At 53.4% G+C, this 25,479-nt stretch overlaps 1 protein-coding gene across 2 annotated transcripts; it reads right to left on the bottom strand.

Annotated features, from left to right (window-relative positions):
- Positions 1–377: 377 nt before the first annotated feature.
- Positions 378–23,493, bottom strand: TEF (TEF transcription factor, PAR bZIP family member). 2 transcript variants are annotated; one of them, XM_052639984.1, is made up of 4 exons: positions 23,361–23,493; positions 9,748–10,065; positions 5,288–5,508; positions 378–3,940 (listed from the first exon to the last, which is right to left on the bottom strand). In XM_052639984.1, the coding sequence occupies exons 1-4, from the start codon at positions 23,461–23,463 to the stop codon at positions 3,725–3,727; spliced, it is 858 nt and encodes a 285-aa protein (XP_052495944.1). In that variant the 5' UTR covers positions 23,464–23,493; the 3' UTR covers positions 378–3,724. The 2 variants fall into 2 exon arrangements, with proteins under 2 accessions (XP_052495944.1, XP_052495943.1); XM_052639983.1 differs by lacking the exon at positions 23,361–23,493 and adding an exon at positions 13,464–13,635.
- Positions 23,494–25,479: the final 1,986 nt, after the last annotated feature.

Below are 25,479 nucleotides of genomic sequence, written 5' to 3'. Positions count from 1 at the left end.
ACAGTGGCACCGTGTTTAACCTTGTCTTTTAACTGTGACGGTCTCATGGTGTAGACAGAAAATTTGGCAAAGGGAAATGAGGAAAGCCTCGAGAATCCCCCTACGAGCACCGTTTGCACATGGCCGTCGAGGATTCCCCGCCTGGGGACACTCCTCATGAACCGTTCCCTGGTGTTCCAACCAGCTGTGCTGCACTTCCATTTGTTCTATCTGCTGAGGACGACACTGGGGCCCAGTACTTGTCCCTTCTCAGTGAACTGTGTGGCTAAGGGGGCAGGAATTACTTCCACCTGACACACGAGGAAACAGGCACAGACTGGCTAGGGCGGCTCGGCCTTGACGTGGGAAGGAGGACAGAAAAGACAGCCCCGCGAGTCTCGTCTCAAAATATTTAATTTTGTTTGAAAAGGATACATTCCCGGCTTCCCTGCCGCCACGTCACTCGGGCCCACCAGCAGTGGCACACTCGCACGCACACACGCACATAAGGCCAGTGGGCTACGCTCCGCATCTGCCCCCCCCGCCGGCTGGGAAGAAGGGGTTGCGCCGTGCTTCCTTCCCCAACACGGGTGAAGGAGAGAGGGGCCTGCTGGAATGCCAGCTCCCGGGGGAGGGCGCAGAGCCCCACACACTGTCACATCACATGCACTTAGAAAAATAAAACCAAGTGGTGCTCTGGCGTCCCCGACACTGTAAGACAGCAATATCCACCTGGAAGTCATCTTTGCCATTTTCTAGAAAAATTTATTGCACTTAATTAACAGATGTTAAAGGAGCTCTGGGGTGGTGGGGCTTTGCCATGAAAACCAGGGGGCTTTGAGCCCTTTGCTCCCAAGGTCCCGGATGGACAGCTGCCCAGCACAGAGCGGCCCTTGTCAGCTGGCCCCCTCGCCTGCTACCCCACCTCTGCCTGGAGGACTGCAGACGCTGCCTGCCAGGGCCACAGCAGATCCCCCCTGACCAGGACGATGCTTACCCAGAGTCAAGGGTCACTGCTACGTGCCTTCCCCAACCTCAGGCCCCAGACAGGCAAACCTTTCGCCTTGGGCCAAGGGTAAGAGTTACCCGGGTCCTCCACAAGACTGCTGGCCACTATGAAAGCTCTTCCTAAATATATATATATTCTATGTCTAGATATACATTTATTATATGCATATTCTTGCAACATTCCAGCTCATTCATGATTTGTCTGTTGGAGGTTGCAACTGAGGCGAAAGGGGGCGCTCAGGAAGGGATGGCCCATCCCAGCTCACTGCAAGCCCAGGGAAAGCCACTCGCACTGGCATCTCTGTCTCTGGTGCTTTGCAGAGGATGTCAAAGACGTGAGGACAGGAGCCTCAGTTCTTGGCCGTCAGCCCTAACATGGAGAGGGCCCGGCAGGGAGTCAAGGAGACTCCCAACTTCACAAAGGAAACTGAGGAGACACCACCTCTCCCCCAAGGACTAAGAGGGCACGCTTACCTGAGCACCCTTTTCCCCAGCATGTCAATCTCCATGGACCTCTCCTTCCTGTCCCCGCTGGACTCCTGACTCAAAGGGGCTCTTTTAGAAGAGGCCAGCAGCCACGCTCTTTCCAAGTGAGCACTTTGGGAAGGAACCAGACAGCCACTGCCTGGGGTGGGGGTGGAGCCAGGGGGGTTGGGGGAGGTGCAAGGGGAGGGCACCCAGACAGGCAGAAGGTGGGACAGAGAGAAGAGACAGCAGGCCATCACCCCACCTGCTGGGGTCGGAGAGTGGACGCCACCCAGAAACTAAATGTCCATCCCTTAGAGGGGGGGAAAAGCCCAAGAAAACACAAACCATACACTTTCTGGCCAAAGAAAATGAAGAGCTTTTAAGCTGGTGGCTCTTCTCCCAATAACAAAATGAGAAGTGCCCTCTGGGTGGGTGGCCAAACCAGAGTGAGAGTGCCCGGGCGGGCGAGCTTCCCAGGACAGGACACGGACATGCTGGACGCAACTGCCCTGCTGTGGTTGTAAGAGTGAAAAGTGTTAACATGATTTTCATAGAACCACGAAGTCAAAGTCGGGGGGGGAGGGGCACCGATGTCCCTCAGCCTTGGGGACCCTTGTCAAGTCCCCGGAGAGGCGGGGGTGCAGGTCCCTGGAGGGCCGTGTGTTCACCTGGCGTGTGGTCCACGGTGGATGGCTTCCCCTGCTCTTAACATCTGTTATAAAAAGTCTTTAGGGGTCAAGGCCCAGGACTCGGAGCCACCACTTTAAATAAAACCAGTGGTGAACGTGACAAAAGTGTGCCTGTCACCTCTGACCCCTCCTTACCACAGGCTGCCCACCCTGAGCAAATAAATACACCCATCTCCAGGTGCCCGGCTGACCACAGCGAGCAGAGGGTTCCGCGGTTGTCCGTAACGAGTCTTCCGGGCAGAACCGAAGGATGAGTCCAGCCGAACATGAGAGGAAGGAGCAGCTGCGAGGTGGGCCCCTCCACCCACGTCTTGGCCAGGCCTGCACAGCTGGCCATCTCCTAGGACCCGGATGGAGGGGTTTCTAGCCTATGTCCAAGTCCCAGGAGCCTGTTCTTCTGTATGAGCTGGGTGGGACCCGGTGATCGGGGCCCTGCCCAGGGACGCCCTCTAGGCTGCTCACACATGGGTGGATCCTAAAGTGAGAACCGGGAAGCCCTCTTCTGCTTTTCGGGGAGAGTGGGCTCAGGCATGGCCCGCATGAGAAAGCAGAGCAAGAAAGAACGGGAGCTTCTAGAGAAACATGCCCGGCTCTCCACCCGCGGTGTTGGGGGAAGGTGGGAGGGGGCCGTGGAGGCCAGTTATCTGAACACCATGCAGAAGTGCATCCCCGCTCCAGGAAGTTAAGCTTCCCAGATGAGGGGACTTTTCCGTTAAAATCCAAGATCTGAGCTTGGTCACTGGGTGAAGAAAAACAGCAGGCCCAGAGGCCCAGTCTGGTGGGACAAAGGAGACTCAGGCAGCCTCCACGAGTGCCCCGGAGAAGAGTAGATGAGCACGGTGACCAGGGTGCAGAGACCACCACCCTGGGAGTCTATCCCAGCAGTGGATGGAACACACAGGGAGCCCTTCAGCAGGGCCTCCTCCTCCCAGGCGTTGAGCCACAGAGAAAAGGGGTGAGGGAACCAGGAACGGCTGGGTGACCTTCTGCTGTCGGCCCAGATGCAAAGGTCATCCCCGGCTGCGTAGAGACCACGCCCCCATGGCCTGGTGCCCACATGGGCACTACAGAGGAGCTGGCATGTCTTTCTACCTCTGAGGAAGATGGGAACAGAGGCTTCTCTCCCTAAGACTTTCTGGGGAGGATGACAGACCCGCCCTTCCTGGAAATGCGCCCAGCTACCTGAGAAGATGTAATGGCGACAGCCATCACCACTCACTCTGCAGATACAGGCCTGGTCCGGCCCAGGATGGAGAGGGAGAGTCACGGAAGCCTGGGCCCCCTGGGAGAGGAGAGCCCGTGCTCCGAGGTCCCCTTCTGGGCCAGCTGCGACAGCCAAGGACAGAGACGAAGGCTGATTCACCGCCTCACAGATGCTCTCGAGTCCCGCCAGGGAGGAGGCCGGCCCCCAGGGAAGTCGCCGCACTGGTCGTGTGTGATAATGAAGCTTGAACGTGAAGGCTCCGGGGCAGGTGCGGCACCATGCGCCCACGACGAGTCATAAGTCTCCACGCGGGGGTGGGTTTCAGGGGCCCCAGGCAGAGGTCCGAAGTGAGGCAGCGCCCCGTCGGGGGCGCGTGTTACAAGGGCCCGTACTTGGTCTCATACTTGGACACGATGGTCTTGCACTTGCCCACCTCCTTGCGCAGCTCGGCCACCTCCGTCCGCAGGGCCGTGTTCTCCTTCTCCAGGAAGGCCGCCCGGATGGTGATCTGATTCTCCTTCAGGCGCCGGGCGTCCCGGGACCGCTTAGCCGCCACATTGTTCTTCTTGCGCCTCGTCCAGTACTTCTCGTCCTGTGGGGAAGGGTCTTTGGTGGGTCTCTCCTCTTTCCCAAGAGAGAACCCATCCCTCCCCTCCGGCCAGCACTCCACCCCACCCACACTGATTCCTCTTTTAACCCACATGGTGCAGCTGGGACGTGGGGACTCCCAGGGGCCCAGCCCTTACACCCAGGGAGCGTTACCCACAGACCCCACAGAGCCCAAGTGGGACCACTGGCGGAAGGGCGGGCCTTCCTCTCTCCAGTGGTCTCTCTCTGCTCTGATACACAGTGCTGTCTGCACTCCTGCCTCACTCAGGCTGTGGCTGAGGGTCTGCGCCCTGGCTCCAGTTCCCGGAGTTCACATCTTGGTTCTGCCACTCTCTAGCAGTGGAACCGAGCAAGTTCCTTAACCTCACGATGTCTCCCCACCTCGTCTTTACAATGGGGGATAATTACAGTAACTACCTCACAGCATTGGCTGAGAATTAGAAGAGTTAATATGTACAAGGTGCTTATACCAATGCCTGGCTTATAGTAAGGACCCCATAAAGATTTTCCATTTTCATTGTTATTATTGTAAAAGCCTCAGAAACCTCTCAAGAGGCAGGTATGGTTATTCCCATTTTACAGGTGAGGAACCTGAGGTCTGCCTGACTCTATAGCTTAGGTGAAAAGTCCCTTCTCTGAGTTTTTCATAGCGGGGAAGGGAAAAACGACAAAATCCTCCTCTCCTCCCAGTCCCGCTGCAAAGAGCCGACTCAATGGAAAAGACCCTGATGATGGGAAAGGTCGAGGGCAAGAGGAGAAGGGGACAACAGAGGATGAGATGGTTGGATCGCATCATCGACTCAATGGACCCGAGTTTGAGCAAGCACCGGGAGCTGGTGAAGGACAGGGAGGCCTGGTGTGCTGCAGTCCATGGGGTCGCAAAGAGTCGGACACGACTGAGTGACTGAACAACAACTCCCATCCCAGCTCCTATAAAACCATCAGCTTGAAGGCTGCTGGCTCATCCCTGGCATGGCAATGTACAGCTATCTTTTGTCCTTCAAAGTGAGGGCTTGTTCAATCCCGGTTTCTGTGGCCGACTGAGCTCTTGCCCAAGGGCTGGGCTGAAGCCAGGGAAGTGGGAGCACGGGCATAGCTGGCAACCAGAATGGAGAGAGACGTTGCAGGGAGTCAAGCTGGGGCCAAACGCCACCCAAATGCCTTTCTCTCAATTGGTGCAGGATGTGGCCCAAAGCTCTGAATGCACGCCTTTCTCGATGTGTCCCCAAGGAGGGTGGGTCCTCCCGGGGAAACTGAATGGAAATTGGGGAAAGCCCCTTGACCCCTGAGCCCATGCTGCTCCTTCACTACTGCAGATGTACCAAGTTACCTTCTGCTCATCAGGGACAAAGACCTTCTTGGCCTTTTTGATCATGGGCTGGGGCTTCAGGTCCTCCTCAGCAAACTTGTGCTTCCGAGGGTTGAAGAGCTCCCCGCCGGGCACGCTGGACAGGACCAGGTCAGCAGGGTCAGGGTTGAAGTTCACATCTACCTCCACGCAGTTGGGGTCGATGGGACTGGGGGTCTCCCTCTCCTTTTCCAGGGAGGATTCTGAAAGACAGAGAGGCAGGTGGTCCTGAAAAAGCCTAGACTCACTGAACAGCCAAGGCTCACGTCACATACCCAGACACCTACTTGAATCTCAAGGTCACAGAAGCTACTGCTGCTTGGAAGGAAGAAATACTCTAAGAGCACTGGCCCCTCCAAAGCCAGACTGGCATATGTGATTCAATTCAACAACACAAACACGGGAAGAATTCTTCCCTTTAGGAACAAAATGCTCAAAAGGAAACAGGGGTCTTCGAAAAAGACAAGATTTTCCAATTGTTTTTCCCCCCAGAAATGTTAAGCGAAACATTAAATCATTATACCCCCTTAACTTCCTGTGGTTTCAAGTTCTCAAGTAATGAGAAACAGCTGAATCTCACCAGGAACTATAATGGTTTAGGGACACAGACTGAATACTGAAATGGCTTCCATTTCTGAATCCCCTGAGATGAATCAGTGGCTGTGCTCTTTCAGTCTCTTGACAACTCTGAAAGGGAGATGGCTGTTAACCTTATTTTACAGATGAGGAAACCAAGGCTTGGAGAAATGACAAGGTTTTCCTAGGGTCACATGCATGGTAAATAAACTAAAATTTAAGTCTGGCCAAAAAAAAAACCAAAAAGCAAAACCCTATTCAAATCTTATGTGTTATTAGGGATAAGTTATTTTTTAAAAATCTATACTTTTGGCCTACTTGCTCAATGCTATTTATAAGAGGACACAAATAATTATTCAGTCAATAGATATGTTACTAAACATCTACTATATGCCAAGGACTGTCCTGGCAAATACAAAGCAGTGAACAAAACAAAAATCCTTGCCTTCATGGAATGTTATCCTATGGGAAAGGATGACGTCACATAAAATAAATTATAAACATCCATACAGGAGTGTTGGATGCCATGTGGGTGTCTGGGAGAACATTTCAGAAAGAGTGAACAGCAAGTGCATGGTCTGCGCACAGTCAAGTACTGGGAGGCTTGAGAAGAGCAGAGGCCATTGTGGCTGGGGTGACTAAGAGGGAGGAGTAACAGGACGGGGACAGAAAGCATAGGACCTTTAATCCCAGTAAAGCAGTGGTTCTCAGTCGGGAACAAGCTTGTTCTGCAGGGGACACGTGACCCTGTTAGGGTGGAGGGGTGTGTTCCACTGGCATCTGGTGGGTAGAGGCAATGGATGCTGCTAAACACGCTGCAATGCAAGGACGGCCCTTCCCCAGCCCCAGCAAAAGCTATCTGGCCTGGACGTCAACAGTGCCACTGATTCTGACTCTCCCCTGAGGTGAAAGAAGTCACTGGAGGGTTCTGAGCAGAGGTGTGACATAATCAGACATAGGCTTTAACTGAAACTACTTGTATCCTATCAGACAGGTTAATTACAAACAGGGCTGAGTGTCAGAGGAGTGAACGGCCAGGGACCAACATGGTAACTATAGGAATGAACAACCAACGGCGAGGTACCAAAGCCTGGCAACTAGACCTCCCCTGTACTGCTGGTGGCAGTATAAATGGCAACAGCCACTTTGTATCCTATTTGGCAACATCTACAAAAAGCTGACTGGGTGCAACTCAGCTTCCCTTCCAAGGAGTATTCTGAAAGACAGAGAGGCAGGTGGTCCTGAAACAATCTAGAGTGAGTCTAGGTGCAAGTCAGAATCCTTCCCATCGAACACTGGGTATCCGATGACTCAGCTGCTCTACTCCTCGGAAAATGCCCAACAGAAAATGCATACAGACTCACAAAATAAGAATTAAAAAACAGAAGACTCACACACAAATGTTCATGGCAGTGCTATTAGACATAACCCCGACCTGGAAACATCTCTTGTGTCCATCCACTAAAGAGTAGGTAAAAACTGTGGTGTGGTCATGCAGCCCCACTTCGAGGGACTTCCTTGGCTGTCCAGCGGTTCAGACTGTGCTTCCACTGCAGGGGCACACGTTTGATCCCTGGTGTGGGAACTAAGATCCCAAACGCCGCATAGTGAGGCAAAATAAAACATGGAATACCATTCAGCAACAAAAATGAATACAGCTCTGCTACAGGTAATAACATGGATGATTTTCACAAACGGAGTTGAGGAAAGAAGCTAGTCACAAAAGAATACATACTACTTATGTCCTTTCTACAGAGGAACTGAAAAATGCACTGTTTCATTTCTACCACATGTATAACTCTTCAGTATAAGTCTTACTTTATTTGTATCACAGTTTTTCTGCCACAGGAGTAGTCCATAAATCTATGGACATAAATCTATTTTTAGTCACTGATGCCCACATGATTTATATGTTACTATAAAGCTAGCTATAGGAAGCTATAAACGTGAACGTGTAAATGTAATTAATTTATAATTACTTAAAAAAGAAGACAACATAATATACAGTTCCATTTACAGAACGTTCATCTATAAACAAAATGAATCTCTGGTGATGGAAATGAGGATGGTGATTACCTCTGGGGAGTGAGGACTGAGTGGGGTCAGGAGGAACTTCCAGAATACCGACAGTGTTCTCTACTCTGATTGGGTGGTAGTTACATGGGTGGGCTCACTCTGAAGATTCATCAGGCAGTACACTTATGATATGGGCACCTAAAAATCAGAGGGAAATTCCACCGAGGTGGCCTCAGGTGTAAGAGGGCTCATTTCCAGCTCTGTCCCCTACCCACACACGGAACCAGCCTTTCAGGACAACCTGACCAGCACAAAAATGAGCTGCCTTCAAACAAGAATTCGGCTGGAATCAGCTGAAGCCTCTGAAGCTGAATGGTTTATAGCAAAGAAACAAGGGACAGAGGAGCATGTTAAAACGCAGTAGAGGGATATAACCAGAAAATCCAGCATGTGTGAAACTCTACAGGACAAACAATTCAGCTTTCTCAACAAACAAAACGCAGAGAAATAAAAAGGAAAGGAGACCCCACAGACTACAAGAGATTTAAGACACGTAACTAACTGAAATGTGTGGGTCTTGTTTGGCTCCTGATTCAAGCAAACTGTAAAACAGTAACATTAATGAGACAACTTTTTGGAAATTTGAGTGCTGGTGGATTTACTGTCAATTTCAGATGTAAAACTGGTATTTCCATTCTTAAAAAAATCCTTATACTTTACATATACATTTGATTGAAAATAATCAGAGTTAGGGGAATGAAGGAGGTTATAGAAAACAAGACTGGTTATGAGCTAATTACTACAGAAGCTGAGTGATGGTTACTGGAGGTTCATTATAGCAGCCCTTCATTTTCATATTTGAACACTTTTCCATTATAAAAAGAAAAAAATAGAGCATGAGAATTCCTTAGGTGCAGGTTTCCTGGGTTCCACACCAGCTCCTGGGGTCTTTCCCAGGAGACATCAGCCTATACGCCTTGAACTGAGCCTGTGGAAAGCTTCGCAGAGCCCCTGAAACAGGGACCATGTCTGCTCTGATGGGTTCATGACCCAGGGGCATGAAAACCAACCAACTGGAGGTAAAACAGAAAAAGGACAAGAGGATGAAGCAGAAATCCCAAAGATGGTATTGGTCCTGGCAGTGGCAATGCCTTCCTAAAAAGTCAGACATCCTGGGTTCAAGTGCTGCCTCCACTTCCCATCAGCTGTGTTACCCTGGCCAAGTGACCTAACGTCTGAGTCTCCTCACCTATAAAATGAGGATAACAGGGGACTTCCCTGGTGGTCCAGTGGCTAAGACTCTATACTGCCAATGCATGGGTTTGATCCCTGGTCAAGGAACTAGATCCCACATGCTGCAATTAAGAGTTCATGTGCCGCAACTAAGACCCAGTGCAGCTAAATAAATAAAATAAGATGGGGATAAAAGTATCAGTCTCATAAGGAGGTTTTGTGAGGATTATGTGTTAGTGCCTGGCACGAATAAATGTTAAATAAATATTTGCTGTTGTCATTATTATTGCCTGAGCTTCCTAAGAATCTGAGGCAAAGTGCACACAGCAGCAGAGAGCAGTACTGCGGAGAGGCAGGATGGCACTGCTAACCTGAGAAGCCTCCGACTGGGACTGCTCACTCCACTGGGCTGACCATCTGCAGCAACCAAAGACAGGAAGGCTCTGGCTGCCGCTGAGGGGATGGCTATTTTTATCTCCAGCCATGGGGGACTGTGCTGAAGGGTGGGGGAACAGAGGGCTTCTGCTCACGGTAGGTCCAATGGGACCACGCAGCCCCCTTGGAAGTGGATCTCCTTGGATGAGGCAGGTGGCCCTGCCCGAAGGCTCATCACCAACCTGTGCTGGACACGGTTTCCGAGGGCTGAAAGACGGCGGTGGAGGAGGATGGTGGGGACGCCGTGGAGGAGCTGGCTGACTCCTTCCCTTCTAGCTCAGCCACCGGCAGCAGCAGGTTCTGCACCAGGTGGGTGGGGCTGGCGGGGATGCCATTCTCCAGCAGGAACTCATCCAGGTCCATGTACTCCAGGTGGAAAGACTCGCCATCGTACGGGATGGTTTTGTCCCAGATGGGCGGCATGAGGGAGGCTGAGACGGCCATGGTGCTGGCTGCTGCAGCCTCGTCTTCCTCCAGCTTTTCCTTCCCCTTTTCCTTATCTGCAGACACAAAATCTGTGATGAGACATCTCTTGAGAGAGTAACTCAACCCCAGGAGGCACGTGGTGAGCCTCACAGGGCAGAGCCACCTCTCTCGGAGTCCTGATCCATCCATGCATGCATTTCAAGAGCCCACACTATTCTCCAGTTATAACCTGGTCCTTGAACCAGGACCACTGGTCTCCTTTAGAGATGGCAGCAAACCCTCATGTGCTGCACATCCATGCCTGGGCTTCCTAGGATGCTTGCATCAGCTCTGAGGCCTGATGCAGTCCCAGCGTTAATTCAGAATGGGCTGTGGGATTAGCATCTGCTGGAGAGAGGCTACCGGCGGGGGTCAGGAATGGGGTTTCTGACCCTTCCTGCTATCTTAGGAAAGGGATGACTCCTCAAGCCAAGAACTTGCTTGTTCTTCTGTCCTGTCCCCACCCTGCCTGCCACCCACTGCAGTGATGTGTGACCTTAGCCATGTTATTTAACCCCTCTCCGCTTCAGTGTCCTCCACTGTAAGTAAGGATAAAGCTCCCTCTTTGGTGAAGACTAGAGGTAACATTTGAAAGTGTCTTGTAGAGCTCCTGGCACACCCCAGGCATTCATTATTACAGTGAGCTTGCTCAGGGAAGGGATTGTGTTTGATTCATTTCTAGATTGTGGGGACCAATACAGGAGCAGGCAAGACAGCAGACCCCAGGAAGATGAGTATACTGAATGAAGAAGGCTGGGTTTGTAAATAGAGAGGGCCTGGAGCTGTCTTTTCAGGACCTTTTTCAAAGCAACCATTTCCAGAGACCATTTGCTTATCCCTGAATGAACAAAGACTTAAGCCAGGTTTCTTGTGAAGAAAGAGACGCATGGAGCTGTAGAAGAAAGCATGCTCCCATTCAAAGCAAAACTAATCAATCAGTGGGGACATGAACCCACCTAACTGTCTCAGCCCGAAAGTTATACATGTGGATGGATATCCAAGAAAGGGCAAATTGAGAAAAAAAGAGAAAAATGTGACAAGGTTGGAGGAAAATCAGAGTGACAGGGACGCAAATGAGAGAAGTGGGAGATAAGATCATGACAAGCTCATAATAGGTTTTCAAATTGAGGGCGACAACTTTGAACTCTGGTTTCTGAAATGAAACAGAAATCAAATACGATTATGTTGGAAGTAAACCAGTCTTGCATGGACTCCTAGACCTCAGACAGCCAAAAAGCAGCTTGTTGGTTCAATAAAAATGGACACACCCAGTGAAAAGGTGGAGGTTTTGACAAACAGAATTTGGTCATGGCTACTAATACAAAGTAACTTGAATTCTTGCAACTGCCTTCTGTACCAGACTTCGGTTTAAAACCAAACGGGAAGTAAGAAAGCCAAGCTTTGGTGGGCTGGGTGGGCCAGATGGCCTCCCTGTTCTCCTTCCCTGAGACACTGACTCGACATTCTGTTCAGAAATGACTGAGATTCCTGTTGGGTGGGGGTCGTGGGGATTAAAACAGGCAGAAGGGAGGAGACAGAAAGACAGCCATACTGGAAGACTAGTACCAAGTTCCAAGGTTTGTCTGGCCTAAGCAATTAAGCACACTGTTAAACAGTGTTTCTATAAGACGGAATTTTAATTGTAGGAGATGTTCAGCAGTGGTTACCAGTGATACAACATAAGGACTGGTGATGTGACCTTAAGGAAACATCCTCACCGCTCTGAGCCTCTGCTTTCTTCATCTGAGAAATGGGGTAATACCATATATGACGGCTGCAGAAGACTAAATAAGATTATGTCAAGGGGCTCTGGAAGAATTCTGCAAATGTAGTTATTATTATGGATGGTTGTTATTCGGTAATCTGACAGAACCTGACAGATTTGCACACCTGTCCCGGGGCAGCTTGCCTCAGCCCCAGATTTGGAACAAAGCATTGCCTTAAAAATAAACAGAAGGGTCTGTGCATATGAGGTCCTGAAGCAGAAGGAGAGAGCCTGGCCTCACCTAATGTGCTGAAGCTATTTATAACCCGACCGTGATAGCCATAGGGATGGGAGTCTCAGAACACACCCAAGAAAGGAAGAGAAATGGCATTTTTAAAAAGAAAATGAATTCCCCAAGACCGGTAATTCACAGAAGGCCCATTCCTTCCCAGATCCCCGAACGACACCAATGGTTCTCGGAAATTCAAATCTCAGAAGATCGAAAGCATACCTCAGTGCACACGAACCTCCACTATAGGTGCTATTCCTGCTGCTCCCTGAACCCCATGCTCTCAGACCAAAAACAAGGCCAAACTTGCTTTCCACAAAAGCCCCAGGGACCTCTGTGGCCTAGGAAACAAGACAAGGGCTTCCCAGGTGGCCCAGTGGTAAGAATCTGCCTGCCAGTGCAGGAGACACTGGAGACCCAGTTCGATCCCTGGGTCGGGAAGATACTCTGGAGGAGGAAATGGCAACCCATTCCAGTATTCTTGCCTGGAAAATCCCATGGACAGAGGAGCCTCGTGGGCTACAGTCCATGTGGTTCCAAAGAGTGGGGGCTTGACTGAGCACACAGAGCAGCAAACAGGACAAAGACCAGCCCTGCGGCCTCCAAGTCCAGGGTCAGTCCCAAACAACCAGGGAAAGGGCCTCAGTGGCCTCTTTCTGACCCTCATCCCTCTCCCTTCATCCCAATCTGCCCCTCAGAAGGCACCTCCCGTCTCTTCTCCTGACACCCCCCTCCACCTCGGCAGCAGCCCTGAAACTCATTTCCAAGAAATTCCAGTAAGGACCCAGAACCTGGGGATACTCACACGCAGGGAAGAAGGCAGGTCCTTCTCCCAGCGGGGAAGAGGACGGCCATAAACGAAAGCAGTTCGCTACGGTATATCAGGGCATCTCAAACTTTAGCGGACTGTGGAATCACGGAAGTGGGGTGGTGCCCCTTAAAATGCAGAGTCCTGTCTCTGAAGCCGCAGATCCAGTGAAGGGTGAAGGGTGGGGCCCAGAAATGGGCATTTTAAACAAGCATCCCAAGTGATTCTGATGCAGGGGTCCCCAGGGCAGGCGCCCTGGAGCGTCACTGAAGTAGCTGCTGCGACCCTCATCAACCTCCTCGGTAACCCCTTCACGTCGCGCGTGCTCCGGACCCTCCCCAATGAACCTCCTCCCCACGACCCCACCCGACTGTCTCCCTCCCCAACCCTTCCCCACTAACCCCCATGTGACTCCTCCTCTCTCAGCTCATCCGCGACCCCTTCCTACCCCCTTTCGCCTCGCCCTCCCGTCCACAAATCCTTCCTGGCCCCATCCCCCAGGCTGGACCACTTCACCCGGACCTCCGACCTCACCGGCCCCGCCCTCACAAGGCCCCGCCCTTGCAGAAACCCCGCCCCCAGAAGCGCGCGGACCCCCAACCCCACCTCACCCACCGCCGCCTCCCCTCACCGAGGCGCGTCTCGCGTGGGGGGTTCTCCATCAGCTTCTTGAGGACCAGAGGGAAGGAGCCTGGCAGGCCCCTTTCCCCGGCTGCGCGCCCCGGCCCCGGGCCCGGCCCCGCCTGCGGCTCTACAGGCGGCTTCTTTCCACCGCCCGCGTCGGACATCGTGCCCCGCGCTCGGCTCGCGCGCGCCTCGCCTCGCCTCGCCTCGCCTCCCCCGCCCGCCTGCCCGCCCCCCAAGATGGGACGGGGCCGTGCGACCCGCCGCAGCTGCCGACACAGGCAGCTACTGCGCAGGCGCGCAGAGGCCCCCCCTTCCCCATCCATCCCTACACCGCAGGCGGACAGGCTCTGGCTTATTAATTATTCATAAGGCCAGGCCAGCGTCCCCGGATGGCGGCCTTGGATTGGCCCATCCCGCGAGAGGGGGCGGGAGCAGGCGCGGCCTTCCAAATCGTGATTGGCTAGGCCGCCCCTAGGGTAAACGCCACACGTGCGGGGCCAGGTGAGAAGCAGGGCCGCAGGCCCCGCCCCGTCCTCCTCGCTGTCACCTGATTGGCGCCTGCCGAAGTCTGGGTCTAGGGGGCCCTTTCCGGCGACAGCCACTGCCCCTCAACCTGTGCTTTCGCCTTCGCCGTAACCCCTGCCCTTCTCTCGGACTACTGTAACCGCTCCCCTTTCCCTCGCATCCCAGTCTCGCCACCTTCCGGACGCACGACCCAGAGGAGGCGGGGCTGGCAGCGGCCATGCTGGTGGGGGGTAGCCTATCAGAGAGACCCCTGGGGTCCCCGCGGCCGTTTCCCCCGTCCTCGCCCCCCTCCCCTCCGCGGGTCACGTGGAGCTGCAGCCGAGTCCCGCGGCGTGGGGAGCGCGGGGAAGAGGAGGAAGGCGCGGAGCAGCCAATGGAGGGCGAGGGGCGGGGCCCGGGGCGGTGCACGAGGCGCAGCACGTGCGGGGCTGCGGCGGGGAGGGAAGGGGCGGGCCTTTCTGTTCCGGGGACTCTGCCCAGGGTCTTGGTACCGGGGCTCACAGCGCAGCGTTTACCCCGCCTCTCCCCCCGCCCGCGACCTAGAGGTTGGCCGAGGGCAGGGCCGGGGACGGCGATCTGCCCGCCCGTAGGGACGTAGGGACGGACGTAGCAGGCTTGGCTGCCGCTGAAGATGGTATCAGATTCTACCCCCTGATCCCGGGTTTCTGGTGCGGGCGTGGCGGCCAGATAAACACTAGCGCGGAGGGCGCATTCTTGAGGCCGCGGGTGGAGAGAGAGGGCCCTGGGCCCTGAGCCAGGGCGGGAGTACGCGCTTCCGTCCTCGCGCTTAACTAGCCTGTGACCTTGGGAAAATCCAGTTGCTTCACCCGAGCCTGTTTCCTCGTCCGTAAAATGTAGGGGTTGGGCTGGATAAATCTCAAGTCCTAAACAGCTCTGAAATTCTGTTCCTCTCTAGAACATTCCTTTCTTTTTCCTAGGGAAAAAAAAAAAATCCCACAAAATTCCTCCCTCTCAAAATATATGCAAATGCTTCCTAGGAGTTCATCAGGAAACGCGTACAAATGTCAAACGTGAGGTTGGGTGGCGGACACATGCTGAGTCCTTCTAGGAATCTGCTCCTACAGGTCACCCAAACTTTGTACCTCTTGATAGCAGGAATCATACCCTGCTTTGAACCCAAACAATACTAGGTACTCCCTGCCTGAGAGGGCAGGGATTTTGGCTAATTTGTCCCTATGAGACCAGTGACTTTATTTGTTCCTGTGAGACCAGTGACTCTTGCCTTCCAGGAGCGAGGCTGTGAGATGCAGGGCACAGTCCTTGATTCATAGAGTAGGTATGTGACTGCGACAACCAGCTAGCTGAAAGTTGTCAGCCTGATACAATCAGTACTGGGAGTTGAGGAAAGAGGCTGGGTGCCTGAGCAAGCCTGGAAAGCAAAAGATTTGAAGGAACGCCTGATGGTCGCGGAGGACAGGTGATGGAGCCTGACTCCAAAATTCAAGTACTCATAGCCTCACTACTTAGACTATTATCACTTTCTGAGTCTGATAGCTCCAGCCTGTTGCTCCATCTCTCCAGGCCACCTTTCCTATTCTTTGTCTGAGAGAGATGGGGAAGGACTGACCTTGTGAGGCTAGTGTAAGCCAGTTCATGTAAAATACACAATTGTATTTGTTTTGTTGTTTAGTGGCTAAGTGGTGTCCGACTTTTGTGACCCCCATGGACTGTAGCAAGCCAGGCTCCTCTGTCCATGGGGTTTCCCAGGCAAGAATCCTTCTCCAGGGGATCTTCCCGACCCGGGGTTTGAACCCATGTCTCCTACATTGGCAGGTGGATTCTTTACCACTGAGCCACTAGGGAAACCCTAAAATGCACAGTTGCAAACATGCAGTAAACAAGTCGTTTTCATAGCTTTGCTACCCTTGATGGGTACAAATCCACTGCTTGATGTATCCATTATCCTAGAGGCAGGTACAGTGCTCATGTCACTCTCTGTTTAGTGAAAGTACTAAATTATGTACAGAACATCTGTTGTGTTGCAGAGTTGTTATTAGTGGGAATTCTCTTTGTGGCTAAACTAAGATATCTTTAGGATAAACTGACCTAGAGGTTTTTAGAAACAAATTTCAAAGGACAGTCTAGGGAAATCGACTAAAGTATGGGGAAAAAAGTATGAGTTTAAAAAAGACAATGGCTAGTTTGACCAGGGAGAGACTTACTGGATTACTGTTAAATGTATATTTTCATAGCTAATATGACACTATTGAAGGGGAAAAAATTCTAAAGGTATTAGAGGAGGATTTATAGTAACAAAACAGTAGAAAGTTGTAACATTTGTTTATGACAAAGGTGGTATGTAGTATGAGATTTTAGATTTAGTTTTTTTTTAAGATTAAAAAAAGTTTAAAACATTTTTTAAAATCTTCAGTTATTCAAAAGGGATAATACCCACTTCATTTACCACCCAGCCTGGAGCAACTGATCTAACAGGCAAGTGGCACTGGTAAGCAGGTTAAGAAGCTGGGTAAACAGGTTAGGGCTTTAAAACTTTGTTCTGATTTAGTCCTCTGTTCATTTACTGACACTCCCCAAAGAGGTTTTTTCCCCTGGATAACCACAGGGTAAATGGTGTGTCACAAACACCGCAGGAACGTCATAAACATGTTCTCTCTCGTGCTTACTTGCAGGCTGGGGGGTTAGCCACGCTGCCGACTGGCAGCATCCAACAGCACCATCCAGGAGGCGGGCGCCATCATGTTCATGTCTTCATTCTCCAGCGGGTCGGAGAAGACCCACAGCATCCTCTCTCTGCCTTTGTCTCTTATCAGTAAAGTGGGAGTAACATTGCAGCCCCTCCTCTTAGAGGAGGAAAACATGTGAGAAGCAGTTAGCTAATTTCCAGTGTTTCATAGTGTCCCATAGTGTAATTTCCATAGAGAGCCCTGACAAAGAAATAAACTTTATGAAAAGAACATGTTGTTACATGATTAAGATGTTAAAACTGTGAAGTAGCACCTTTGTATTCTAAAGTATTAGGGTTTCAATGCAGCAGCTTCTTGAGGAAGGTAGGGGTCCTGGGGCAGTGCTGACTTTGTGGGGATGAGATGCAGTCCTGGGTAGAGACCCTCCTTAGTGGCTGCCTGATCTCTTGTCCGAACAAGTGACTTCTGCTGCCTAAGTCTCACGTATTTTTCTCTTGGAAACAGAAATGGATCTGCCTACCTCACAGGGTGGCTATGAGGATTACGTGTGGGAAGCATTGTCAAGTGCCAACCTGAATGGTGTATGGCATGGATTGTGTGGGCCTCCACCCTTCCGCTTCATTCAGGTTGTGTTGGGTGAGGAGCAGGATTCTTTGAGCTGGGGGACAAGGTGGGTTCTAGAGTCGAGAAGGGATGTGAAATGTCCATTTTCCAGAGCTGGTCTGGCTTTAAATTCTACTCTTTAGTGTTCCAGAAACTTGCTAACCAACCCAAGTTAAAAATTTAATTCAATTGAACATATGCAGAACAAGGGCCTTACATGAAACCATTATGCCAATTTGGGTTAAACTTGAAGCTCAGAGGAGCTAAAACTCCAGCATGAGAGCCTTTGGCCAGATACCCCATAATGACCTCTTTGGCCTCATAGTCAGCGTCTTGCAGGACAGTATGACCCTCTCTCCTGACTTACTGCAAAATGTGACAGCCTGGTGTCTGCAAGAGCAGGACTATGAGAAGGCTTCCACTGAACACTAACAAAGGCCAGTTATCTGTGTGCTTTGCGATCCCAAATGCAGGAGAGCACAAAGCTTTGTTCAGGGTAGTCACCCAGTAAATATTTGTTGGCTCACTTCGCTGTTGGTGCCAGTAAGAGGGCTAACAAATCTTTCCAGAGCTAGGTCATACACATTTGGAACATTATTAACACTAAATAACACTCGTGTTTAATTCACAATCAAACCTAGAATAGTAAATAAAACCCACCCTTCCGGCGAGTCCTTCACCACTGGCCTTGCCAACGACTGCCTCCTCTTCAGCCCACATACCTGTGGCTGCATAGTTCTGGGCCGCGGTTTATACCGTGGTCTCAGTGTGTTTTAGGGGAGAGGTGGTGGGTGGAGGCCCTTCACCAACTCTTGCCCATCTCTCAGTACTCTCAAGAGTACTTAATTTTCTGTTTGGCTTGCATTTTGTCCACTGCCCAGCTTAGAAATACAGAATGATATCCACCCTAAGAGTACTATTTCCAAAGAGAAGCCCTTACCTCCAGGCTCTGCCACATCCCAACAGCTACTTTCTGACAGCTAAGGGTTCTCCAGTGGAGGCGGTGTTGGTAGGGAGTAGACTCTGGAGCTGGAACATGTAGGTCTGATTCCTGCTTGGACTACTTCCTGTGTGACCTTGGGCAAGTTACTTAACCTCTCCGAGCCTGAGACGGAAAGGAGCAGTTCAGGCACACTGCTGAGAATAGCACTTGGGAGCATAACACGCACTCACCTGAAGTTTATCTCTGACTACAATCCCATGTTGGGTTGTCCTGGCAACACCCCATTCCCTTCAACCAGCCACTTCCGCAAGAATAGTTGGGGGGAGGGTGGGACCTTGTAGTCGGGGAGAAGATGGTCTCACCCTTCTTTATGACCTTCAAGGCCCTGCAGTCTTTCCCCTTGCGGGTCTCTCTAACCTCACTCTTCGTTCTCTCCCACTGATTCACCTTCTGCAGCCACAGTGGCCTTTTATTCCTCAGACACGTGTTGTTCTTGACCCAAACAGGGCCTTTGCAGGTGCTGTTCCCCCAGCCTGAAAGTTCTTGGTGTAACTGGCCCTTCCTCACCCTCCAGGCCTTGGCTCAAATGTCCCCCTCTCAGAGAGGTTGGCCCTGACCCTCCTGATTGCTGTCTCTCTCCCCACTGGAATGCAAACAGCGGCGAGCAGGGCAGTGTTTGTCTCACTCACTCCCATGCCACACGTTAGCAAGCGCTCAGCATAATGAATGTTCGGATGACTGGGGAGGTGCTGCCCTGAGACGTGGTTCCGGAGACCCCAGGGAAGCCTGCGGGTAGGGAGGAGCCTGGAAGCAGGCCAAGCTGGGTTGGAGCCCCTCGACAACTGTGTGGCGTTCCCATCTCTGAGCGTCAGTCTCCTGGTCTGTCGAATGGATAATCACACCTCTCTTGCAAAGCCGTTTCACAGATGGTAGTATAAAAGCACTGAGTATAGTTCCCAGCCACACCTGGGAAACAGGGGCTGTTAGAACCAGGATTCATTCCCTTAACAACCTAGCCTTGGGACAGGCCCATTAGGATGCAAAAGTCATCTGGATTGCTGGACACTGCTGTCAGTGTCTGGCACTAGGTGAGAATGAGTTTCTCACATTTCTCTGATTGGTGTTGGGTGTTGGGTAGGGGGACAGGTAGTGAAGAAAGGTAAGCCCCTGACATGGGAGGTGGAGAAAAAGCTAGCCTGCGTACTGGCCCTGAGGGTAGCCAGTCCTCTGAGTGTGTTTCCTTACCATTAGGAGATGGTAGCGAGGGTTAGGGGCTTCCCAAGTGGCGTGGTGGTAAAGAATCTGCCTGCCAATGTGGAAGATACAAGGGACACGGGTTTGATCCCTGGGTTGGGAAGATCCCCTGGGGAAAGAAACGGCAACCCATTCCGGCATTCTTGCCTGGAAAATTCCATGGACAGAGGAGCCTGTTGGGCCACAGTCCATCGGGTCGCCAAGAGTCAGACACCCTGAGCAACTGAGGACAGCACAGCACAGCACAACCAGGATTAGAGATAACATGTGCAGCACATGTAAGGCCACTTCTCCAGGCTCCTTTTCCATGGAAGCACATTTCATGATTTCTTGCTCTGGTTCCCCCAGGCTGGGAGTGGAGGCGACCACATAGACTATCACTGAGGCCAAGCCCAGGACAGCCCAGGCTGCTCTGAGTCCACCCTCTCTCCTGCTCACCTCAATTCCCCAAAGGGAGGTTACCCAGACCCCTGCTTCTGCCCCAGCAGCTCCCACCGAGCCAGCTCAGCTGGGCTGTCCTGCTTGGCACAGGGCTGATGGCACCGTGACCCTAGGAACCTCAGCACATGTTGCCATGGAGACAGCCCTGCATGTGTGCCCACAGCCTTGCCACATCCACTTCTTTCCAGGAGAATATCCACGGAAAGGAGGGAGTGAGGGTCAGACGGCAGATGTGATGTCCGTGGAAGGAGCCCAACCAGGCCCAGCTGCTGTTTGTCTTTTGCAGAGAAAATAGAGCAGCACTTCACAGTTTGCAAACGCTTTCATCTGGGATATGTCATTTAATCCTGGCCACAAGCCTGTGAAGCAGGTATTCTTTTCACAGATTGGGGATGCAGAGAGGCATGTCAGGGATAACTGCTAGGTAGCCCACAGTGATTCCAGTTAGGAGCTCCTGACCTGGGGACCCCGCCTTCCCAGCTCAAAGTGAAGGCCTTGTTCCACCTCTGGTGTGCTTTCATGCTCCGTGGTTTCCTGAGAAGGAGGCCTGAGTGACCAAAGCTGGCAGAAAGATGAAGTGCCGGCCTCTGAGCACAGCCAAGGAGTTGGGGAGTAAAAGCGCTAACCATGTGGTTTGAGAAGCTGTGTCTTTCTGTAAACTGGAGAAGAAAGTGGAGGGTGAGCAGTCTGGAATGGAATGCCTCCTGGGAGAGGATCCACAGGAGAAAAGGCAAGCAGGGGAGCAGGAAGAATGGTCCTTAGGGATCAGGGCCCACAGACAGAGGGGAAAGTGAGTCAAGGCTTGGGGCACAGATCTACTCTCTTGCTGGGCAGAGATTTCTCTGCCCACAAGAAGGCTGGTTGCCTGGGTGGCCCAGAGTGACAGGCCATGGGGTGGTGGTTGTAGCCTGAAGACAAGGAGTCTGGAGCCTAGTCAGCTCTGTTGGAGAAAGTCTGCTCCCCCAGGAAGTTGGGGAGGGGGAAGGGAGGCCCAGGGACAGCAATAGCCAGAGGCCCCAACGGTCGGGGTTCAAGGAGCATCGTTGAACACAGTCTGCAGGGCAAGCAGGGTCTTATGAGGGCATGGTCTCACCATCCCCAGGACTCTCCTCGGATGTCTCCTCCCTCTGGACCCCAGGTGTGCTCTGCACGTGACCCATGATCCCCATGTGAGCTGAAGAACAGGAGGCAACCAGACCTCTGTCATCCTCCTCCCCGGGGGATTGAAGTCAGCATGAGGAACGCACACAGGGAGAGAAGCCCCTTCGTCAAGAACTTTTAAAGCACAGGTTGTTCCTCAAACAACTTGGGTTTGAACTACACGGGTTCCACTTATATGTGAATTTTTTTCACTAAATATATACAGTACTACCCAATATGCGGTTGGTTGAATATGAGGATGTGGAACCATGGATCTGGGGGTGACCATAAAGTTACAAGCAGGTTTTCAACTTGGGCCCTAACCCCCAAGTTGTGTCAGGGTCAAGTATGCTTTTTCCATGCTGGCTGGGAATTCCAGCTTTGATGACCTGTGCCCTGTCTTCACCAAGGTACACTGTCTTCAGGTGGATACTTTCATGAAAGATTTGGGGAATCTGGGAGCTTTGGAAAGTGGCGACAGCAGATGGAGGGCACTATTGAGAGTGAGGTCTTTGTGGGGTGTACTGGCTCCCCTGAGTCTCCAACCCTCACTCCGTCGTTTTATCCACCCGTCGGCATCTCTCAATCTGTCAGGGTCTCATGCCTCGGACCCTCAGTGAGAGGCCACGTAGAGAAGAGACAGGAGGTGGTCTGAGACTGATCCGTCTCCCATGGACCAGCCCAGCTGTACCAGACCCACTGTCCTCTGTCAGTTTGCCAGCTCTTGACAAAGCTCTGCCTGAGACCCTGGCGAGGGGGGACGGGTTTCTGGGCCTGGACTTTGCCATCCACAGTGACTGATAGGGACATTCCCCAGGGCTCTGGGGACCCGGTGGGATCCAGCAACCAGCAGCTGCTGCCACACTTCATAAGCCTTGTTGCCCTGGTCTGAGGAGCTGCACCCTGAGTCGCCCCCAAGAACCCTTCCCTGCCCAGGTGGGAGCTGTCCCCGCAGACCCACCAGCAGCCCAGCTTCCCCCTGTGCCCGCCCTGGGCCACAGGCCCACTCTGCCTTCTCTAGCGCTCAGACCAAGAAGGGAGCCCTTCACATCCAGACGTCCCGCCTCACCTCCCCACGCGGGACATTCAGGGATGGCAAGAACAAGTCAGCCATGGTTCTTTTCCAGGCCAAGCCATGAGTTTCTGGAGGGGATGGGCTTTCCAGCGAGCAGCCAGGACCCTAAGTGCCAGGAAGGTGAGGTCCAAGGGGCCCAGAGCTCCATGGGAGAGAGCCCACAGGGGACCCTGCCACGGGCTTTAGGCACTGCCTTCCTCCCTCAGGCGGCGTCTCCATGCTCAGAGCCTGCCACCCTCCTTTCCTGAGCCTGGCTCCCTGAGAGGCATGTCCAGGCAGGGGCTGTGGTGTGCATCCTTGGGCCCCAGAATTTTGGAGTGGGCTAAGGGTCCCGCGGAAGGGGGGCCTGCGGCCCAGCCGGGGCTGCCTGGTGATGGGGTGCCCGCAGGGGAAGTGAGGTGTGAGCAGGGGAGCGAGAGGCCTGAGAAAGGTCCCCTGAGGGGCCACCTGGCACTCAGGTCAGGCTCTGGCAGCCGGGGGGAGCTGGGCTCCATTAAAGGCACCCCTGGGGTTTGAGCGATGAGGACCTGACGTCTCAGAACAGAAGAGATGACGGGAAATATTTGTCGGGAGGGAGTGCCCCGAGCAGGCTGGCCCTCAGAGTTCTCGTGGCTCTGGGGTTTCTCAGGCGGGACTCGGGAGACACCTGGTGCCGGCTGCCAGCTCTGCCCCTCGTCCACACCCTGCTCCACAGGCTCCCTCGCCCCGTGTTTGCCTGTGGTATCCTAGGAACCAGGGCTTCCAGCCTGTGGTCCTGTTACATAACAGCCTCCATCCCATCGCTGGGTCCAGCACCTCCAGCGAGCGGGAGCTGAAGAAGGCGCCCAGAGGCCAGCCTCTCCTGCGGGACACAGGCGGCCGGCCGCCCGAAGCCACAGCTTCTGCTGGTCCCCTGCACCCCAACACGTAGAGGGGGGAACGTAATAAGCCATCAGCATCCGGTGTGTTCCTTTAGCAGGGCCCTCTGGTCCTGTCCTGGTCCCGCGTGAGCCCTGCACCTGTCAGTGGCCGCATGCTGGCCGCAGCTTCCCAGGGCCAGCAGGCCTGGGGGGGCAGCCCCGGAGAGGCAGAGGCCCTCCCACCGTGACCCTCTCTGCACCCCGGCCCTTCCTCGCCTGGGGAAGAAGCCAAGGGCAGACCCCTGCTGAGGACCCTCCCTAGCCTGGAGATGCCTGTCTGGCCACGGTGCCCGCGGCAACCCCCACCCCTCGGGCACCTGGGTGGCCGGCCATTGCAGACCACCTCCGCTCCTACCTGTCCTCTTCTCTGGCCAAGGCAAAGAGTGCTCGAGCAGGGACTTGAGGACCTCCGGCATGTCCATGGCAGGGGCTACTCCGATCCGGTCACAGCTCGACATGGCCCGGCGGGAGGTGCTCGCTGGGGGAGTTTAGAAGCAGCTGGAGAGGCAGGCTCTGGGCCCAGGGAGAGCCGCAGGCTCTGGAGGCAGGCGGGGCGGGAGCCCGAGGCAGCCAATGGGCAGCACGGGCCCCGGCCCGCCCGTCCACCCCCGGCTCGGCCACCTGCCAGCTCTGGCTGCAGCCAGGCCTTCCCTTCCCGCTGCCTGGCAGGGCGGGCCTGGCCCGGCGCCAGCATCAGCACGTGGAGCCACAGCGCCAATCCTTTGACAGAGAGCCTGGTGTTATCTAACTTTGCAAAGGGAAGTTCTCCCCCAGGCTGGGAGCCAGAGCCGGGCCTGCCAGGTAAGAACAGTGAGCTGGCTGCCCGCCCACAGCGAGTGTGCACCGCACACTCAGGCCCACTCGGCAGAGAAGCTCCAGAGGCCAGGCCCCGTGGGGACCCGCGACCCTCGCCGCAGGCAGCTGGGCACAGAGGATGTACTGTGTTGGCGAGCACAGGCCCACAAGTGGGCGTCACGCACTTTCCTGCGAGTTTGTGAGTCTCGAGGGTGTGTTGGTGTGTTTTGATGCTGGTCTATAGGCTGTGTACATGCACACGTGCCCTGCAAGGCACACGGTGTGCATGTGGCATGGGTAATTGGGGCTTTAAGCTATCTGCAGAGCCTGAAGCCTGCTCTTCTAAGGGGAGAGACAAACCTGCAGCCTGAGATCCCTTTGGCCTTCAGGGACGCAGGGGAGGGGGAGATGAGGCAGGTGCCCAGCGCACAGGTACTGGCAGGCAGGCAGAGTAGGCGCCACTGAAGGGGAGCGGCCCCGCAGATTGGCTGAGACTCTTTCTGGAACACCGTCCTTCTTCTCAGCCTCTGCCCCAGCCTGGGGGCCTGGGCAGCAATTGGCTGTTTGCAACAGTCCCCTCCCTGGCCCTCTCACCAGGACACTGGCCTCTGTGGTCCCTGGGCCACTTACTTGAACGTGAGGTTGAAGCCATGATTCCGTATGGCAGTCTCCACAAAGACCGACGCCAGCCTTGCCCGAGTAGGGGAGGTTGGTGGGTGGGGTCATCGGGCTCCTCCCCTCCACACACTGATGTAGCATCTTGAACAAGCTGTGCTGCTCTTTGGAGTCTCAGCTCCAAAACCACCAAATGTGGCGACCTTCATGGCTCCTTTCAGCTCTGGTTCTGTCTCTGACACTCTGGTTTGGGTGCAATAAGCCTTTGGTTCCCTGCACTTGTAGCTGATTTCTATGTCATCCTTCCCCACTTTCCAAAGTCCCGTTTTGCCCAAACAGCAGATACGTCAGGATGCCTTCAAGCTTCTCCTTTTCCCAACAGTCCCCAGCTTGATCCCCAGTTATCCTCTTTTCCACCCCAACATGTGTGTGCATGCCTGGTACTCAGTTGTGTTCAACTCACGTGACTCCATGGACTGTAGTCCGCCAGGCTTCTCTGTCCATGGGATTTCCCAGGCAAGAAAACTGGATTGGGTTGCCATTTCCTCCACCAGGGGATCTTCCTGATCCAGAGATTGAACCCACATCTCCTGTGCTGGCAGATTCTTTACCGTTGAGCCACCTGGGAAGCCCTTTCCACCCTAATAGCCCTCCTCAACCCATTTGTTCTTTCCCCAAATTAAAAATTAATTTCCATTATTGAATACAAAAGACAGTATGTGGCTCAAAGCTCAAAGCTTTTGATAAAGGTGCACTTCAGGAATCTCGTTTCCCTCCCTGTTCCCTTTCCTCGGAACAGATTTAATTTATTTATCCTCCCAGTTCCCTTTGCCTCTGTGACCCTGGAGGGGTGGGGGCGAAGAGTGTGGAGGACCTGGTGTGCAGGTTGCCTCAGCTTGACCTGTGACTCGCAGGCTGGGGCTGGGGCTAAGTCGGTGCATTAACCATCTCTTGGCCCACTTTCATGTGCCAGACTGGCTTTACCCCAACGGTGAATGGGCAGGTGCCCACAGAGTGATTTGGGAGGCAGCAGGAAGTCCCTACGTGTCTCAAATGTGCCTGCC

The sequence above is a fragment of the Budorcas taxicolor genome, chromosome 5, assembly GCF_023091745.1.
Source record: "Budorcas taxicolor isolate Tak-1 chromosome 5, Takin1.1, whole genome shotgun sequence".
In the NCBI taxonomy this organism is placed as follows: domain Eukaryota; kingdom Metazoa; phylum Chordata; class Mammalia; order Artiodactyla; family Bovidae; genus Budorcas; species Budorcas taxicolor.
The sequence above is the reverse complement of the archived record's forward strand: the minus strand, read 5'-3'. Positions and strand labels throughout refer to the sequence as shown.

Bases quoted from the DNA above. Each gene is read 5' to 3' on its own strand.
- TEF (XM_052639983.1), bottom strand. From the start codon at position 13,620: ATGTCCGACGCGGGCGGTGGAAAGAAGCCGCCTGTAGAGCCGCAGGCG. The intron at 10,066-13,463 runs GTGAGGGGAGGC...TTGTGTCTGCAG, and splicing joins CCCACGCGAGACGCGCCTCG to ATAAGGAAAAGGGGAAGGAA. The intron at 5,509-9,747 runs GTTGGTGATGAG...TCTGTCTTTCAG, and splicing joins GGAAACCGTGTCCAGCACAG to AATCCTCCCTGGAAAAGGAG.